Source organism: Drosophila subpulchrella, chromosome 2R (assembly GCF_014743375.2).
Source record: "Drosophila subpulchrella strain 33 F10 #4 breed RU33 chromosome 2R, RU_Dsub_v1.1 Primary Assembly, whole genome shotgun sequence".
NCBI classification, from domain to species: domain Eukaryota; kingdom Metazoa; phylum Arthropoda; class Insecta; order Diptera; family Drosophilidae; genus Drosophila; species Drosophila subpulchrella.
In genome coordinates, this window is record NC_050611.1 from 8,147,497 (window position 1) to 8,167,468 (window position 19,972).

General features: G+C 39.1%; 4 protein-coding genes across 12 annotated transcripts in view; 1 reads left to right on the plus strand and 3 right to left on the minus strand.

Moving 5' to 3' along the window:
• The window catches only part of LOC119549385 (cyclic nucleotide-gated cation channel beta-1), a 74,774-nt gene that overhangs the window by 13,437 nt on the left and 41,365 nt on the right, over positions 1-19,972 (plus strand). For 7 of the 8 annotated variants that reach the window (XM_037857427.1, XM_037857425.1, XM_037857428.1 and 4 more), the window contains one exon: positions 13,757-14,057. The exons of the other annotated variant lie outside the window; for it this stretch is intronic. In XM_037857427.1, coding sequence (XP_037713355.1) covers positions 13,838-14,057 — 220 coding nt within the window. In that variant the 5' untranslated portion in view covers positions 13,757-13,837. The remainder of the gene's footprint in view (positions 1-13,756; positions 14,058-19,972) is intronic. 8 annotated transcript variants of the gene reach the window in all.
• On the minus strand, positions 4,111-4,853 carry LOC119549389. Its single transcript, XM_037857437.1, has 2 exons — positions 4,669-4,853; positions 4,111-4,614 (listed from the first exon to the last, which is right to left on the minus strand). Exons 1-2 carry the CDS (start codon positions 4,711-4,713, stop codon positions 4,165-4,167), a joined length of 495 nt encoding a protein of 164 aa, XP_037713365.1. The 5' UTR covers positions 4,714-4,853; the 3' UTR covers positions 4,111-4,164.
• On the minus strand, positions 4,728-5,512 carry LOC119549388. Of its 2 annotated transcripts, none has more exons than XM_037857436.1 (2): positions 5,386-5,494; positions 4,728-5,331 (listed from the first exon to the last, which is right to left on the minus strand). In XM_037857436.1, the coding sequence occupies exon 2, from the start codon at positions 5,290-5,292 to the stop codon at positions 4,861-4,863; it is 432 nt and encodes a 143-aa protein (XP_037713364.1). In that variant the 5' UTR covers positions 5,293-5,331; positions 5,386-5,494; the 3' UTR covers positions 4,728-4,860. The 2 variants fall into 2 exon arrangements, with proteins under 2 accessions (XP_037713364.1, XP_037713363.1); XM_037857435.1 differs by having other exon boundaries at positions 4,729-5,331; positions 5,381-5,512.
• Positions 5,677-6,288, minus strand: LOC119549391. The gene is made up of 2 exons (XM_037857441.1): positions 6,160-6,288; positions 5,677-6,105 (listed from the first exon to the last, which is right to left on the minus strand). Exons 1-2 carry the CDS (start codon positions 6,208-6,210, stop codon positions 5,758-5,760), a joined length of 399 nt encoding a protein of 132 aa, XP_037713369.1. The 5' UTR covers positions 6,211-6,288; the 3' UTR covers positions 5,677-5,757.

A 19,972-nucleotide genomic window follows, 5' to 3' on the forward strand; every position in this document is an offset into this window, starting at 1 on the left:
TACACACACTCGTATATTCAAAAAGGAACAGAAAAACACCTTTGATGTATGTAATTTTGTTACCATTTTTTATGCCTCTCATTCCGATGTTTTGTTTCGTCCACTTTTTGGCCATAATGTACAGCGGTTTTGTGTGTGCGTAAGAACAATTGGGGTCGTATAGGTAGTAAAATAAAACTATTAATGGTTTCTATTTTGATACAAATTACTGAGAAAGTTTAAAGATTTAGCCAGCTTATTTATAAGAAATAAAGATATCCTTAGCTCTTTAAAATGAAGCATATAAAATATTGAGGTAGGTTTATTTTAAATATTGAGAATATTATAATACAAGTTATTTAGCAAGATTCTAATTTTTTCAAACCCTTTAAATAGTTAATATATATCCCTAGTTAAAAAAATAAATCGTCTATTAATTTTTTTGAGTGAATGTATTAAAATCCATGTGACAGTTCATATCAATTCAAATATATTTTTAGTCCATTTTGTTCCTTAAATCAAATGGTAGGCACATTTTAAGGTCATTATTTATACTGTTTAGTCTATTATTTCCACAACTAAGGTCAGTGCGCTAAATCAAGGAATTATTTCTCAGTTAATGTTGGTACATATACAATTTTATACTTTAAGAATGATTGAGCTTATATAATCTCCACGTTTTGGAAACATTACTAAGAGATTATAAAAACGTACTGAATTTTCCCGTGATGGTCTTGGCTATAAGTACATCTACATAAGTATGTACTGCTAATATTTTGACCCCGGCTGTGTGCGCTCGTGTGCGCCCCTCTGCAAGTGTGTGTGACACAGAAAGCCAGTTGTGCGAGGTGCGAAGCTGTGACGTCAGCAGTGAGCCAAAGCAGCGAGGCACTGGCCATCAAATTGGGTTACCCAAAAAAAAGAACCAAAAAAAAAAATGGACGAGGAAAGGGCGGCAGGATGGTACATTTTTTCACAGGCTTCTGCCGCCACAAGGGAAATGAGATTTGCGCCTCAGAGAAGCAGCGTGTCAGTTTCAAAAGCGGAGGAAAAAATAAGAATTCGGGAATAGCGTACTGGATTTCAGGTGGAAATACACACAAATACGTATATTCAGTGAAAAAGTCCAGCTGATTGATTTTATAGTCGGATGGAGCGTTTGAAATTCATATTCCTGCACAAATTCTTTAGACAACTTTTTGCTATTCGACTCATCTAATTGGCCATCAACTGAAAGAAGAAAGTTTGAAAACTTTGTTGGCCAGAGGAAACTTTAGACTAAGATGAAGTTGTTTATTGACTTTTTCTCACAGATAGGCAGGGAATTTACTAATTGAATTACTGGAAGATTGTCATAGACTAAAGTGTGTGCTCTGCCGTCATCGAATAATTATTATGGTAGAAGGAAATTTTTCAGCAGGATACGGTCTGTGACCTACGCTCCCGAGGAGCAGAAGCTTAATTACATTGAGCTAAATTGTGAAGAGCGCACAGTTCACTTAATAAGTATTTGTCCGGCGACAGCAGGAGCGTCGGCGATTGGCACAATTCCCACAAGCTGACAAACTCATCAAAAATTTCACAGCCACTTGGGAAGGCAGAAAAGCGCAAAATTTTTATTGTGTTTTCATTAGAGGCGCGGAAATGGTCAGAGGGATGCACTTAAAAAAAATGCCGTTGTAAAGCAAGACTTAGGCAGACTTGTTGAGAATTGGTGAGTTATTTTATTCATTAAAAATTTGTTTGTATTTCAAAAAATTAAAATGGTAATATGTCCTGTTAATTCAGAAAATCGCATTGATTATAAGACAAAAGGCTTAAAAATTTTATAATAATCTTGTTAAATAATAATAATTACTCAACAATTTATTTTCAAACTTGAAAAAAAAATTGCCCTAATGTTCTGACATCTTTTAAAAAATATTTTAAAAATGGTTTTTAAAATAATTTATGAGGTCTTTTATTAAAACTTTTATTATAAAAGTCAGTGATAATTCTAAGGTACAAATAATTTTGTTTCAGATATATATAATTTTAGTGACCTATTGTGTTATTAGCATGCTCGGGATTTTATAGGGCCTTTTTTATAAATAAATAAAGAAATAAAATCCAATTATCTAAGATAAGATCTATAGCATCATTTTGTATAAAGCATACTTTTTTATAGGACCACTTTTATACATACATAAATAAAGAAATAAATTAAACATATCTAAGATCAAATCTTAAGGATCTATGGTATAAAGCATACTTATTTTACAAAAAATATGGTCGAACATGGTTGAAAGTCAGTTCTCAGATAACCATTTATGACTTAGGGGACATTTCCCTGAGTGTATCCAGTAAGGGAAAGCAAACCACCGTCGCCTAGGACATTTTTAAGGGGCGTGACCAGGCTGGAACTGGACTGGGTGTGGAAACTTTGAACAACTTCGACCAAACACCCAGACACGCGCAAGAAATGTGCAAAAGCAGCCGAGAAGGATGGCGCAAAGGAACCTAATGAACAAATGAACAACGCACAGATAGAGATATGTATCTGCCTTTGCATATATATATATATATATACTGTATACAGATTTACATACAGATGGTCGAACACTTTTTGGGGGGGGGGGCAAAATGGATGGGGGAAATACTTTAATCTCAAGGGCACGTTTCCGGAAATAAATAAATAAAGCTCCACGGCAGAAAGCAAGGCAAGGCAACATTTTGTTATGTTCATAAAGCAGAAACGGAGAAGAAAAGCTCCTCGGCATAGAAACTCTTGACGTAAGCTAGGGAAATGAAATTCTTTAAAATTTTAATGATACAAAATATTTGCACAATGAATTCATCATATTCTCCCACCGACCATTTTCATCATCTTGGTGTTTTGTTTTTGCTGTGGCCAGCACTTGATTTTTAATTAATAATTTAAAAAAGCCCAGCTTGTTGTCTCCTTGACCCGAGGGGAAATAAAACTTCTGCTTGGGTGGCCAACTTGAAATTGAATTCATTTAGAAAAATGAAAACAGTAAAACTGGTGACTATGTACTTGGACTTTACAGTAAGGAAGGGGGATTAAACATTGTATGGTCAATCTACTAGATCTGCTATATTTGTTGTAAATTAAAGTTAGAAAACATGTTTTTATATACCTTTTGGTAGTTCAATAAAAGTCTTAACAAAGTAGGAAACGGAAATTTGTTAATTATACAGGAAGACAATAAAAAACTCAATTTGCTGCGAGTTCCTGCAGAGTTCGTAATTAAAAAGAAAACTTTTTGTTTTGCCAAGTCATCGATAAATCAAAGTGAAACAAGAGCTGAACCCCGCGTTTCTTCTAATTTTCCTTATCCACAGAACCAAATCGCAGCTCGACAGCCGACGACAGCTGATTGATGATCCGCAAAATTACAAATTACACACAAATGTTATCCGCGCCAGGAATTTGGCAGATAAAAATCGCAGTTCCAAACAAAAACACACGCCATCCAATTCACTTAAGGTTTTGCACCTTATTTGCTTTCACCCAAATGAATGAAATTGATTGATTTTGTTTTACCGACTAAATAGCGGGGGCCGCAATTAAAATGGAGAAACGATAAATGTGGCCATAATGACACAATTTTGAACGGTTGTGGGGGTTTTCATATTTCAAAAAGGCATCCAAAAAGTTCATCAGATTGCCTGTAGTCGTGGGAAATTGAACAGCAGTTGCTACGCACATTTCTCCCTATTTTGCCAGGACAAACAGTGAAAATGCTTTTCAAAAATATCAAATTTCCGCTTCCATTAAACGCAGTTTTCGTTGCCTGTCAAAATGTGGTGAAAATGCTCAGAAAATAGACTTGTAAAGGAAAATGTTTCCAAATGATAAGCATCAAAGAAGCTAGTTATAACAAAACCTCCCGCTTAGAAAAATATATTTAAACGCAAATTGTGATATTACTAGAAGTTAAATACCTAAAAACATGCAGGTTATTTTAAACACTTGAAAATTTATTTGGTCCTTGATAATTAAGTTATGTCACATTAGCCATATCCCCAAGTGTGGGGGCTAGTTATAACAAAACCTCCCGCTTAGAAAAATATATTTAAACGCAAATTGTGATATTACTAGAAGTTAAATATCTAAAAACATACAGGTTATTTTAAACACTTGAAAATTTATTTGCTCCTTGATAATTAAGTTATGTCACATTAGCCATATCCCCAAGTGTGGGGGTCGATTTCGTAGCGCTTCAAACGCTCGTAGTACTGCCCGAAAAAGAAACCCTCCAACTGATAGATCTTGAATACTCTGTAGAATCCGACATGTGAGAATTTGTTGTTCCACACCCAGATGCAATGGTTAGGCATTAAGGAAACAATATTATGTCTTCCACGTTGATCGAGATCGCAGGGCAAATGCATGGTATGCTGGTCAAAGGGCATCGTTACAAGCAGCTCTCTTTTGTCACGTTTAATATGCTTTATAACGCCATTGACTACGGGATTTTCTGGTTGCTCCAGTTTTTCCAAAGTCATGAGCTCAGTTCCGTTTACCTTAACATCGGTTGCAGTTACGTTTAACTTCTTTGCGATAGCAGTGTCATTCTGAGCATCAAATTTGCCAGCTAGCGTTCTTGAAAGTCCCTTAGACGATATAGACTATGGATTTATTTTAATTAATAGATCTTATGAACATTATTTAGAGGTGCTTACCAAGACAATAAAGAAGATTAACAGACAATTTATAAGCGTCTTCATAATCACAGAAGACTTATTTACCAAATACTAATATTTGTTTTCATAGATTTAGGTTTTTTGTTTTTTTAAATTTTAGGAGAATACTAAAATTTCTGTAGTCTCCGACGATTGACAACAAACTCACAGAATACCGATCGTAATGGTTTCCTACGTTACTACACTCGCATAGTCCCAGGTATGCGGATCCATCTCGAAACGCCTCAAGCGCTCGTGGTACTGACCAAACATAAAGGCCTCCAGCTGATAGGTTTTATAAATGCGATAGTTGTCCTCTGAAACGAATCTGTTGTTGAACGCCCAAACGCAGTTGTTGGGTAATACTGTCACGATCTTCTGGACGGCTCCCAAGTCCACGTCGCAAGGTAAATGACTGGTTTGAAAGTCGAATGGCACTGATGAATCACGTTTTGTACGAATTATATGCCTTATAATCGTCGGACTGGTCGAAATTATTTTTGTAGGTTCTGTCTTTGGTTCAGCTAGTTCTGTGGATTTCACCGCTTCATCAGTAAGAGTGCTATTTTTCTGAGTTTCATTCTGATTGGCCAAAAGGTCACTTGAAATCTGGGGTGAAGTCATTTCACTGGGAGGGATTCCTCGGGAATTTCCACACGGAAGCTATTAAAACGTATGTTACTATGGAATCAAACACACAACACCTCCTTACCGAACACACTAGCGTCATTATCGTTAATATCACTAAATTTAGTTTTAAAATCATGGTTCTAAGATAAAATATAAAATTACTCTAGTTAATTTAGGATGTTATCCGTGTGATTTGTTTGAAAGCGTTAAAAACTATGTTAGGAAAGTCAAGGCCTGCTAGAAATAAATGTACCAAAAACGCACATTTTTAATGCAGCATATATTACCATTTAGCTTTGTAAGAACAAGCTATTGAAAAGGTTGTTATAAAATTTATTTCCCCCTTTTTATAACGCTTTAGACCTTGTTAACCAGCAAAATCGTATTATTTATTCATTGAATCTTGTACAGGGTATTCTTTTAACTGAGGGCTTCTAAAAATTATTTTAATGGTCCTTGTTACATGTTGTAATCGTAGACATGTGGTTCGAATTCATAACGCTTTAGGCGCTCGTAGTACTGGCCAAAGAAAAATGCTTCCAACTGATAGGTCTTGTAGATGCGAAAGTGTCCCTCGCTCAAGTACCGATTGTTGTAGGCCCAAATGCAATGGTTTGGGAAGGCATGTATATAGCTCTGTCTGCCCCTCGAGTCCATATCACAGGGTGCATGCTTCGTCTGAAAATCCAGGGGCATTTCAGGAAGCGGCGCTCGAGGACTACGCTCTATATGCCGTACGATTATCGCCGAAGCCCTTTCAAACTGCCTCTCCAAATTGACTGTTCTGGCAACTATTTCTATCGGCATCTTGTGGGTTTGTGTGTTATGTTATTACCCAATCAACTATTTCAATTTACTTACCAGGAGACCGCAAAAAGCAAACAAAAGAATTACATATTTTATTAACTGCATTCTCGATTTTGTAGTGTGTAGTTAGTGTACAGAGTTTGTAAATGATGTGTGGGAGGTATGTAGAAGATTTCTAAAGCAAGGCCCCCTAAAACAAGCCATATAGATTTCAAGGTATTTATTAATTTATAGGAAAATATACTTGCAAACTAGTATATTTAAAGGATTTAAAATATTATGTGTTAGACTGTTTTTTCAATTAAGCTGATACTGTACTAGTTTTTAAGATTAGAACCCACATATACTAAATTTTAAAAATATTTTCCACATATTTTTTCCAATAAACTAGATATAAAAACCTAAAGATCCATCTCTGGTCAAGAGTTTTGTGCTGTACTAGGTTTAGCTTTCTCTCTCAAACACATTTTAACGTTATGTGTGGAAACTACAAAATCCTTGGAGCGGCATCAACAGCGATGAAGGCAAAAGGGAATGGCCAAGCACTGACAGCTGAAAGGATGTCGGGATATTAGAGAGGGACCGCGCAGGGACTCGCAGCATGTAAAGTGACAGCCAAGTGTCACATAATGGCCAGCGCTGATAATGACCAAGAGCCGATGCCAGATCGATTCATACGGCGATGATATAGGAGCCAAGACGAGCAGCATTTCAAGTGTGAAAATAATATGACAGCAGTAATCAAGGCGTTGATGGCAGAACTAACCTCTCACACATACTCCCCATATTGATTTCAAGCTGAAAGGCTGCAGGAAATGGGCAAAAATATCTGGCGGAAATGTTGAACGAAACAGGGTTGATGCTACCAGATGCCAGAGGGAGTTGGTATGGGCTGATTGTTAACACATGTCACTGAGCCATAATTGCAAGGGGGTAAAATAGAGGAGCGAAGCCAACTTCTAGCTAGAACCCAGGCAAAATGAATGACAATTGTTTTGACACGCATGTTTTGACATTTAGAATGAGACAGTGATAGGGGCAGGAAACTAGCACGGTCATAAGCACAAAATGAGAGCGAGTGAGACCATTCAAGGGAGTTCTGCTTCGGATATAGAGATAGATATATGACGCACACTTGCAACTCAACTTAATTGAATTTGAGAGGCATATTCTGAACTTAATTTATTTAAAAATCGTTTTACTGGACTTCCAATGTAGCTTGTTGACAAGCAACTCTATTAGGCCAAAGCATCAGGTTGAGACAAGTGTTAAAGATGAAAATACATGGGTTGTGCCTGTACTTTAGGTATGGAAATGATTTCAGGATAATATTATTTGTTAATTGAACCAGATACTCCTGGAAGTAAACAATTATTTTAGTGCTTCGTGTGTTGTTTTAAAATGTATGTTAACAATTTCATAAAACTGAGTTGGTCCGAAATACTTTTTTTATGATTTAAAACAAAGGAGTAAATGCCTGAAAACATATTCAATTAAATACTTCTTATTTATTCTAAAGCCAAACGTATCTATCTGAATTTTGGTTTGAGCACAAGTTCTGTTGCCTGTCTGCAGCTGTGGTTTTTGGCTAACCAGGGCAGTCGACGGTGATGACAGTTAGCCACACCTACTGTCATCTTCCTGGGAACGCTAAATGCCTTAACTGTTAATTTTGCATCCAATTAAGCTCGGCAATTTTCGAGGGTCGAAAAACCGACTTCTGCTTATGACATCTCAGAAGCCACCTTAAACTCGACCTCAAGCTCAAGCCGAAACCCCAAGCTTCTCGAGCATCGCGAACGTTTAGACTGTGAGTGCCGGATACATGGAATGCAAATATTTCCTCAGTGAATTGTGTGTACCTGCTGGAGATGCAATTTCTGGGCAAATGGGACGCTTAATTAAAGCCAAGCACAAGGGGCCTACAGGTTGGTATGAGGGCCTGTCAGTCACTCAAAGGCAGAAGCGAAGGACGCCCGAAAGATTGACGATTGCCGAGGTGTGCACAGGTAGCTGATGAATGTGCCTGGCTGGCACTTTCCCAATGTTAATTTCCATGGGTAAAGCTGTGGTCGATGAAGTAGCAGTAAAAGTTGTATTTATTTATTTTATCTTTAAATATTGAAAATAGTTCCGTTCTATCAAATTAATAATTAAATTTGGCACTCGTACTCAAATAATATTTCCAAAATATATGGGCTTTACCAGCTGTGGAAATTTAATTATGATATTATCTCATACATGGGTCTATTAAACCCTGCTGGTTGCAAGGCCACCTTTGTGCTATAATTTTGAGCACATATGTATATGACAGAAATGCATTTGGCCAGGATTAAATTCTGTGTTTCGTTGGGGATAAACCACGTTACCGGCCGCAGTTGCATACCGGCGTGGCAATAACTTGTCGCTGTCACTTCCCCCCCTGCATCCCGGTAGCGACTTTAAGCGCATTCCATCTTCGACTTTGCCAATAAAGTGAAATATCCTTCCACAATCTCTTCTTTGCCGGTTGCACCCAACCTCACCATTTCAGTGCTTTATACTCCTTCGTGGCTGCTGTGCTGGCACATATTTTCGCCTGCTGTGCCAGCAAATTTGTTGCAGGACTCCGATGCAACAAAAGCTACAACTGCAGCTGCACTGAGAAAATTATATAAAAACAATTGGGGGGTATGTATTGATATAGAAAGACAATCATTTCATTAACTTGGTTTAAGCGTTAGTACATATACCTCATACTATATAATTATATTTTGCTGAATTTTCGTCTGTGACGATAAGTAAAAACCGTACCATGTTCAATTTTGTTCGGTGTAGAACTATTACTGCCTCTGGAGCTGTAGCTTTAGCTGAAGCTGCAACTGAATGTGGAGCCACACACAAGCCTGGCATTTCTGTTCCCTTTCTTTACACCAAGTTGTTTTTCATTTTCATTTAGTTTTTCCTTTTTCCCGCTTTTCGCACGAAGCGCCGCGACCCTTTTGTTTATTTGCGCTCTGTCGAATCACAAAAACTGTAGCGCCATCAGTGTTGGTTTGGGTCCAAAGGGTTGGATAAATGATGTGAAAGGGGGAATGGCAGGAAAACTGGATGTGGGCACCTTGCACAAAGGCGAAGGCAGAAACGTTGCGACGAGCTAAAGCGCAGCTAACAAAATGTTTATATGCCATAGGGCCTCAGCCAGAGATGGGAAGATACTATTATTCATAGCTAGGGTACAAAAAAAGATGCCTACTACGTGGGTAGTATGTAAACGCGTGTCCAGGACATCATAGACTTTATACAGGAATATACTTTTTAAACGTATATTACTATATTAAATACCCTTAAACTTTATTTAAACATTTTATTATCACCAATGAGATTCGACTGTACCTAAGTAAGATAAAAAGTACCTTGTTATGACAGAAGATAAAACTGAAGTTCCCTCAACTCAAAGGGGCGAAATCGGGTGGTTGAAAGGGTGGTGCCGCTGGCTTACTGCTCACGTATGTGCAGTTATAAATTGCAGTTCGTGCACCACGTTTGCCCGGTTACAAAGATGCAGGGGAAGATCCACTGCGTCCACAAAGAAAAGGTGGCTCCATGGATTTAGCACTGCGTGTTTTTGTTAGTGGCGCTTTAGTCGAAAGCCAAAGGGGTTAAAAAGGGGTGTGTAAAAGTTATGCAAGAGGGGCGAACCAAATGTTGTAGTAATAGAATTATGGAAAATACCAAAAGCTTGGCCATAATTAAATAGTTCAGCAGCCACAAATGTAAACTTTGCTAACAACGAAACTATGCCAAATTATACTCAATTGAAAATGGCTAAATGTCGTATTAAATTGCTCAATTATACATTTTGCGGTAGCAAGGGTTTCCGTCGATAATTGCAACAATAAAAGGCACCCAACAACGGGGGAAAAAAAAGTAAATTGATATAAGATTAAAGTGCAATAATAACACGCAAATAAAAATTAAAAAATATCCCAATGGAATGGTCGCTGGCATTGGTGGTCCAGCCAAAGGGGGATCGAGTTCAGTTGCATTAATTTGCATTGAAAATGCGGCAACGAGTCGAAGCTTAAATAATTGCACAAAAGGGGTTTCATTTAAATGGGGATGAACATGGGATATCGAGAGCCCAGACAGGCGGTGCAATACAGAACACAGAATCGGGGCAATACAGAACACAGAATCGGGGCAATACAGAATCTAGTCCAATGCAAATGGGGAATTATTGGCAAGCATTATTTACTTATGCATTAAAAGCGATTTTCAACTTTATTTAACCCCAATTTTGATACTTGCGTGTTGTGTTACACAACATGTTGCCGCTTGGCTTCGTTTGATCTCGGTTGATTTGTAAATTGTAAAACAGGAAATTCTCTGATTATTTTGCTTATCCGCTGTGGAATTAATATAATGAGTGAATATATTACGTTTGCAGATGGGTTTTAATGTTTTCAATTCAATTCTAGACTGTGAAATGGGAAAATGGTCACGTTGATTTACCAAATTGTGAAGGGTGAATAGCGGATATTTCTATTTTAACAGTATTTTCTTCTAAGAACAAGCTCTAGAGCTGGTAAATTAGTTGTGCAAATGCGCAGGGCATTCATATTTCTCGCACCTGAGAGGCTTAGTCATTTAATTAGCGCTTCAGCGAAATGGAGCTTCTCACTATGAATGGGTTTTCCCGCCATCTGTATTTTCCCATGGAAGTGTGCAATTAGGGGCGTCAATTGTGGTCAGCGTTCGCGTGGAGCCAGATCGCGTTCCATCAACTTGACCATGGCAACTTGTCAGCGGTTCCGTCGCATCGCCCACATCGTCCTTTTCGCCCTCGATGCTGTCACATTCGTGTGACAAATGTGCACTTGGCTTAATCAGATGGAATATGCCCTTGCCAAAAGGGTATAATCACTTTCAGTATCTGCTTTGTGCTCTAGATGGTAAGCTTTTTTCCTAGAGTAATTCCCTTTTTCTCTTGGCGCAGAATCGCGACTCTTGCCTCTAATTAGTAGCCTTTTTTTTTGTTAGCCAGTCCTTCACTTTATCCTGGAAATGTTTTTGAGCGCGGGATTGATGGTGATTCATTTTTTATGCACGAAGCTGTCTGTCTCCTGCAATGTGATCCCGACAAATGAACGGGGGACCAGTGGGTTCTGGTTCTTGGCGATTTTTCCAAAAGGGGGTTTGCATTAATTAGCTGAAACCGAAAGCTTGTTATTTCTAGCTGACGCTGCTCAAATCGCACAAAAGGCCATTAAATGTTGTCGGCTTTGGCACAAACAAGTTTGACACGTAAATTCGATTCGTTTTTTGTGCTGATATATGCATTTCCAATTGTATTTACTCACATATACATTTTATATTTATAAAGTCTATATGCATAACCCATGCGGTTGTAACAATATTGGCTAAAATTGCAACGGGAGCAAGCGAATTGAGAATACTATAGTGTGCAAAATTGTTTTCCACCTTCGATAGCTGGGAATTACCATATTTTCACAGCAAACGAGAAAGAGAATGCGGCACGTGAGACGCCAAGGGGGCAGAAATGCAATTTTTAGTCCGCATTTTGGGTTACTTTGCAGCCAAAGCTCGGAAAGATGCTAAAAATTGCAACGGAATTGCAAATGCTGTTGACACTTGCACAATGCAAACAATTGCCCCGGCTATCAGCTTTTTCTACACTCTCCTTCTTTCTTTTTCCCTGTCATACAATTTTCTCCCACATTTTGGGACTCGAAAGTTTTGAGTTTGGGTTTCCCAGGCAATTTTCATGTTTACGTTGGTTTTGGCAACACTTGATTGCCTTTTGGGCTTTGCCCAAGGAAAACGGAACACTGGATAGGTGCCAGGAAGTTTTCCCACCTTATCCTAATAATTTCTGTCGCCTTTTCAATAATACTGGGAATAGATGTGCGTTTCAAATCGATTTTGAAAAGGGAATTTATATTACATAGATTAGATTTAATAGGGAAAAAGTTAAGGGTTTGCGAGTAATAAAAGTATAATCCCATGAGTATTGGGTACATATTTTCCTACCTGCTCCCTGGTGTTTGCCAATATTTTTATCGTCTTTCCCTAAGCATGGGATATGGGAGTATGGGAACCGGATGTGAATTAAGTCAAGCACAAACTCTTAAGCATCTCTCCATATCCGATTTTTCCCGTTTGTGTTTGTGCAGCATCTGCAGCTAGTACCCTCCACATGCGATTGGCTTGCAGGCTGCGGCTCATAAATCATATTTGTATTTGGATCTCGTTCCCATTCCCATTCCCCGCCCCAATTTCCTCTGGGTTTTTCCCGCAGCGACGACAACATTCAATCAAAATGCTGCAAAATCCCACAAATTTGTTATTCGTCACGTATCCGAAAAGGAAAGTTGAATGTGTGTAACTGAGTTTTTTATTTTATTTTTTTATGCATAGGATGTATGCGGTATTACATGGACGTCGAGTCAAAAGGCATTTACGAAAAGAGTTTAAAGCCAGCGCGGGCATTTAAAGTGGCGTAATATGTAAATATGGGCATAGAATAATATGCATTACCCATTCCGCATCCACAAGGACGCCCTGCGAAGCCAACATATGCCGTACATTTGCCAGAAAGACAACTTATCAAGTTTACACTCAACTGAATATTTAGAGTCGCTGTTGAGTGGAGTTTCCCCCATTTCATTCGGGTTTCTCGCACTTCCCTTCTGCGCGATGCTTATTAAATATTAAAATGATAAGGAAAAAGGCAAGGGAAGGGTCTTGTTTTTTTGGTTTTCGGTATGTATGCATTGGGGTCTGTGTTCGCCTGTGTTCACGTCTATCATTTGCTCTTGCCTGTTTTTTTTGGCTAAGAGGATTTGGGCTGAAATCTGGAAAATAAACCAAAACTGTCATAGAGCACTGAGTGCTCTTAGTCGGGCTTTAGCCCCAATATACTTATTCCCGATTCATTAGTTAATTTGTGAACCATTTGTGCATCAAAAATGTTTATCAGAAAAGCGAGACATATTTGCTTTAACTCAATTTGTTAAAAAAAAATTGTACATAGGGGATCCCTAACTACCATATAGTATTTTTTGGTAGTACAAATAAAAGTGTAATTTTCTTCTTGTTAATATTTATTTATAATATATTTATAATCCTCATAAAATAAACAAGTATTTCTTTGATGGACCGCTTGGCCTGTATACTTTTTCTAGATTATTTTTTCATTGGCGTTTAAATCGATGGTAAACGCTCTTTTCAAGGGATTTTAGTTTCATGCTTAAGCCATTAATCGCAGTATCATTACTCTATCCCCTTCATATGCTAATATCCCCATTCATATTTACCATGTCGCAATCATTTTGTGCGTTGTTCTTTTTCTCCATTCTGCTTTTTTGTGTGTTGTTTTGCGGCATTTCTCTGGCCCTGATTGCAAGCATTTGCATAATTTAAGAAGCTCCCCGTCTGCGTTCTTGTCCTGAGCTGGCAAAGCATGAAAATGAAAATTCCCAGCCGTCTTCCTCCGTTTTGCTGAGCAGAAATTATCATATCTTTTGAAGCTCTGTTGTAAATTATTAACGAAATAAATAGCAAAGGCGCAGCCGAGCGCCAAGGGAATATTGAAAAAGTTTCGTATCTCCATTTACCATTTTTTTCTTCATCCATATTGCCATTACAGGATCAGATTCGGGATCAGGAGTAGGAGGAGGTGGAGGAGCTGTGAGCAGGGATCGGCGGCCAAGCAACGACAATCGGGGGCATGTCCACAGCCAAAAGGCTGGTGCTCTCGCTACGTGGACGCAAGAATTCGCAGGGCAACTCGGCGACCTCATCCACCCGCCTGGTATCCGCCGGCACCTCGCCCGGCCATGAGCTGGATGAAATAGCCGTGGTCTCGGGAACCGGATCCAGCAGTCACCACTTCTCCTATGGCGGCTGCCTCGCCACCGGCGATGCGCCTCTGCCGCGCTACTCAACAGGTGAGTGCCTCCCACCCACCCTTCCACCCATCCATTGCTCCACTCCTCAGTTCGCCAACCCTTCAACTATCCAACTCCGACCTCTAAATGCGAGAATCTAGCACCTGAACTGCAGTTAAGTAAAGTCACCAAAACGTAGACCCACCACCAGTTACCAAACACCACCACCACCTGCAACACTTCTGTGACCTTTGTGAAACCCCCAATGAACCTGCCCCGCATGCCGTTAGAAGTGTTCTATTCATCTCATCTACACTGAGGGCAAGAAGGGTTAGATTGTACTACCACAGACTATAAAATATAAAATATACTATATTATAGTTGCTACTGTTACTAAACTCCTAGACTTAGTAAATAGAAATGTGTTTTATACAAAACACAAAACGAGTACCACCTATGTTTTTGAAAATTTTAAATAAGACTTTGAAAACATGTATTCATAATTGATATATAATAAAATGGATTATTTGAAATGAGATAAGTATTCATTTGAAGTCTGTGAAAGGAAACAAATATATATTGGGACTTAAAAACCCTATATATAATTTTAATATAGTTTAGAATAGAGGAAACATTTTTTGAAACGAAAAAAAAGCTTGTAATATCATTTTTTACAATATATATTCATACTTCAAATACACATAGCCTTAGTATTCGTATTAAAAATAATGGGATGTATTTTATTTATCGTCGCATATTAAACGTGACTATCAATGCTTTTCAGAGGCTGGAAATAAATACATGCTAACCACATTTCTTCGAATTTAAACACTTTAAGCTTTAAATAGAACTGCATTTAAAATGTAGGTATATATTGAATTTGTTTTTGCTTGGTGCACTTATTGGCTTTTTAAGCATTGCTTAATATTTGGTCTAGATAAATGCAGAAAATGTAGAGAGCTTGTTTAAAATTGTTAGGGACTTTAGCTGATATATGATATTTATTTAGTCTTATGACTTTTAGGTGATATTTGTTAGAAACTCTAAGTATTTTTATGGGATCTTATTGGATTCTAGCTGGTTAGCAAGGGCTTCCTTCTTCGTGACGATCCAACCAGGCTTACAACTTAATGTAGACTTAGTGCTTGGGCCCTTCTAAATTATGGAAATCTGGGGCCTAATGAAAGCGATGAAGATTTGATTTGACAAAAGCGCCTTAGCAGAAGGCCCGGCCCAAACAAAGACAAACAAATAACAAGCCATCTTGGCCAACGAAATGGCAGCTGTTGTTGGCCCTGCAGAATAAATCAATCAAATGACAAATATGCTTAGGCAATTGTCAGGCCAAGTGGCAGAGCTGCCTGGGTTCTGGCCTAATTTTCTTCCTTCGGAGGCTGCGGTCGCCAGTTGGCAGATGTGTGTGTTCCTGTGCTTGTGTTGTTTTAGCCAAATCCACATGAGCGACGAGTCCTTCGTTAGTTTCCTTGTCACATTTTATAGGCCGCAGCACATGTGTGGCAAGCGTTTTTCCCCCCTGGCTTACAGTTAATTTTGAGTGAAATTCAATTTATCATTGAGCGGGGCATAAATCCGCATTTGGGCCACTTTGGCTCGTTACGGGTAGAGGATTCGCAGCTTGGATTTATTTTCGGTCGCCTCTGTTTGCTAGTCGCATTCAGCATTTCCCACGACATTAGCAAAGTGCCTTCAATTTGTCAGCGATGAAACTTAGCACTGTTTTTGCCATGCATTTAATGGCACTTGTTGTTGTGCAGCACATCGGGCATTTAGTGGAAGTTCTCTTGTTTATTGCCCTGAAATGTAATCGACATTTATCGCCTATTCTATGGACTTGGCTTTAATATCCACCCACGCTTTAACGCTTTTGTGGAGTGGAGTGGGAAAAAAGGAGACTACATAGTATGTAGAGTGAGCCAAGCCGAAGAGTACAACAAAAAACAAGAAAAAACGCTATAGTCGATGGCGTCGACTATTAGATACCCGGTACTCAGTTAAAAAAAGTGCGAGAGAGATGGATATATGCATGCAGCAAATCGGCTGTTTCCGAAGTAGTCCACTTTATTTGCTTATAACTATTTAAACAAGTTTTGGCATGTAGATGGGTATTGATAATCAGAACAAAATCGCATTTATACTTTTGAAAAATATTTAAAAATGTGGGTGCTAGACAGGTTTCAGTGTGGGCTACGCAAGAACCTCAAGAATTTGCATGCCAAGTCCCAACTTTCTAGCTTTTATAGTTACCGAGATATCAGCGTTCATACGGAGTTCGACTCGGTAATCCTTATCAAGAAAATATACACTTTAAAGGATTGGAATCGCTTCCTTCAACCTGTTACATACTTTCCGACGAAATAATACACCCTCTTACTCTTCGATTAATGGGTACAAAAACATGAGCATCAAAAGTTTTCTGCAACTTTTGCCATATTTTTCCACAGCCCCCAAATGCTTTCGACAATTTTTAGTACATTGCCCTGGCCCGTCCCCTTATATTGTTCATACGTATATATTTTTATGTGTGACAAAGGCAATTTTCAGCACAGCTTTGATCAAAGTTTCGGGGCCCTGGCATCAGTAAATTAAATTTGACTTACACACGAAATTCGGCATAAAATAGAACGAGCGAGTAAATAAATCTACAGCATTCATTTTGGCTATACGTCATTGGCAAACACGAGTTTCGTTTAAATCGATATGCGCAGCTCCCAAAAAGCTTAGAAAATTCAATTTGCCAGAACAAATCGTTCGCCTACTTTTGCGGGCAAATCGATCAATGGAGCTGCATAGCATTTATGTATCTATTAGATGGCCAGATAAAACGTTTTTCATATTCAACTCCATCTGCTCTGTGGCGTGTGTGTGTGTGAGTATTTCTGATTTTTCCGAGGAATGCCTTTGTTCGGGTCACGTTTAACTGGAAAAAAAAGCCAAAGGATATGGCCATCAACAGTGGCCAGACTACCAGGGCTCTTTGTTTCTCTATTGTCTCTTGTTTTGTATCCTGCAATAATTGAGCTTAGAGGGTCTTATGGCAGCTGCATCATTGATTTGCCACCCCACCCAGTCTCCCGGGGGTCAGAACCCCCCCTTAGACCCGCCCCCCTTTTTTTTCCATCGCCTCTCCCCTGTCCAAGTTTTCGCAAAACTTTCTCGTTTCGTTTTTCTTTCCATTTTATTTCGTTGGATTTTTGCTTTTAGCCCAAACTCAAACCCGAAAAAGACTTCACTGCCAGACATAGTTGAGTCGCAGCAAAACTTTTTCCATTTGCCAACAGAGCTCACTTTTAGAGCGAGCGAGTGGTTGCGGGTATACGACAATTTTAAAGTATCCCGCTCGCACTTGCACCAGGGAAAATTGCGCATGTATAATTAGTTTTATTTACCACCTGGCACACAAATTTTAATTAGAATTTATGCGCCCATCTCCAGTGGCCACCGCCCACTCCCCCTGCTAATCCTTTGGCCACCGCTGATGCCTTTGCTGCACCACCTCCTTTGTCTTCTAAGCCGTCGTCTTTGGCAGTAAGGAATTTCCTGCCGGCCAAGCGATTAAACTTTGGCTAAACCACTGAGCACTGAGCAAATATCGGTATCGAAAGTTAGAAAAAAAAGGGAAAAGTTTGGCATGCCGATGTTAATACACCCTTGCAGATAAAACCATATCAAGATGGGTACACATATATATTAGAAACAGTATTAACCGTAAATCCGATAAATCTCATGACTATGTCATAGTATGACAGACTTTACCTCGAGTTTCATTAACTTATATCTATTTTTATTTTGATTTTCCCATCGTTATACGATTTTTTATAGCTATGCCAGCTATGTAAAATATGATATGAGGGTCGGTAAATATTACACTCCCTGCGATTCAATTTTCTGGCTAATATTATAATACCCTCTACAAAAGTATAAAATTATATGTTTAACATTTTTCTGTTTTGATAAACCAGGTTTTTATAAAAATATTTCCTGTCCTTTTGAATTTAATTAAATTGTCTTTTTATTTTATCCAACATTTAATGTTAACTTATAACTTATTATGATTAAAATTGGCTCAACTTTTAAGCAACTTTTTTTTTTCAAGAAAGAAAACAATAATATTATGAATTTAAAAATTGCCTTATATACATCCTCTTTTTTTTAAACTATACTTTTAGAACTATCAGCAATTTATTTGTTTTAAATATAAGAAAACATTTTCATTCTTCTTAAAGTATCAAATTAAAGGTAGGTTTCCAAACTTTTGTTTTGCCGGGTGTAGCAGTTTTTCACCCAGCTGAACTGTAGTTGCTGGTCATATGTAATTCGAGCATTTCAATTATAAAAGCAATTTGCCAGGGGATTGCAGAGTTTCGATTACAATACGAGTTTAAGCTTACCAATTACCTAGCTAAGATACAAAGTTGTTGGCTCAAGATATCAAGAGAGGGAGGGTGTATCTAAACCATATCCCATAAACTATTCATCCGGCAGCGGAGTGTGTCTCAAATTTGGCAGCACGGGGAATGCAAAAATAGTTGGCGACCCTTCAGGATGCCGCAGTGTTGCGGGGCTTGGCCTGCCATTTTAATTGCCACGTTGCGTATACGCCACGTTGAGTTGTCCACATTGTTGCCGCGAAGTGCTGGGGATAACTTTACCAGCGGCGACTGCGTGCAACACAAAGGGCCACTTAAAGTTGGCACAGAGGCGCCCTTACAAAAGGGGATTTGCTTTGAACGGAACGAGAATGCGAATGAGACGAGGGGGGTTGGATGAGAAAGTGGGGAGCAGAGCAGAGTGGGCTTAAAGGTCGGCGCCAATGTTGTAGTCCGTAATGCAATTACAAATGCAGGTGGAGCGGCATCAGCTGGAGCGGCATTAGTTGGCAACCAGCCAGGTGTCATCCAAAGGGCGCTCGAGTCGGCCAGTGGGTTCCCACTCCAATCTGCCTTTCGCTCATCTGAAATGGTTGACTTATCAACTAAAGTGCCGCATTAAAAGGAGCAAAGAAAATGGTAAAGCGCTTCGCCCTTTGCACATTTGCAGGGCCATTGAGCTCTACCACCTCCAGTGCCCCTCATCCCCCGGATCCGTCGAGTGGGCATGGTGCAGACAAAGGGCATTGGGAATGGTCAGATAAGAAGATATGCAAATGATCTGCAGCTGGGAGCGTGTGCGACTTAAGTTGAGTGCCTACCACTCGCTTGGGAAGGAGTTTAAGCTGAAGTGATGAAATGGGTATCTACTTACATGAACTGTTTATAAGCTGGGCAGTAGAAACCTTAATACTTTGGTTTTTAAAGGGTTTTTCAAAATTAGTTTAAAAAACATTTATAAAATACTAGTTTGCATCTCTTTGTTCAACATTGTGGCTCATACGCACAGTTACCCGTAAATGGATTTGTTGAGGCTTAAGAAAAATGACTCATACGCAACGTTGCTCATATATTGTAATGTGTAAAGTGACCAAATCCTGGCTATTTGCGTATAATAAAAATGGTTTATTTTGAAGTCTTATTTACGCCAATGCTTTAAGCTTTAATAAAAGACCAACTAAAGTTTTGCTCCCAGACCTTTTCAATGCAAATGAAAGTGTTTGAACGACCGCACTTGCTCACACATGAAAACACAGACACACACAGAGTGGCAGACATCAAACATTAAGCACTTAAGGCCATGAATTTGATTCCGGTCGAGAGGAGGGAGGTCAGAGGGCAAACCGAGCTGCAGGGACAGAGATCATGCGGCGACATGTCAGGCATATCAATCACTTGCCCTCTGCCGTTTCGCAGGGCATAAACCTATTATTTTTCAACCGCAACTCCCCCTCCGAGTTGGCTAAGCCCGGCCAGCGGTTGTACTCATGTTTTTGCCAACTCCGCAGCAGCGATGATAATTCGGTCAGTTCGGTCTGTCCCGACTTAGTCGTGTGTCGCTATGTGGGCCAGTGGGCAGGATTAACT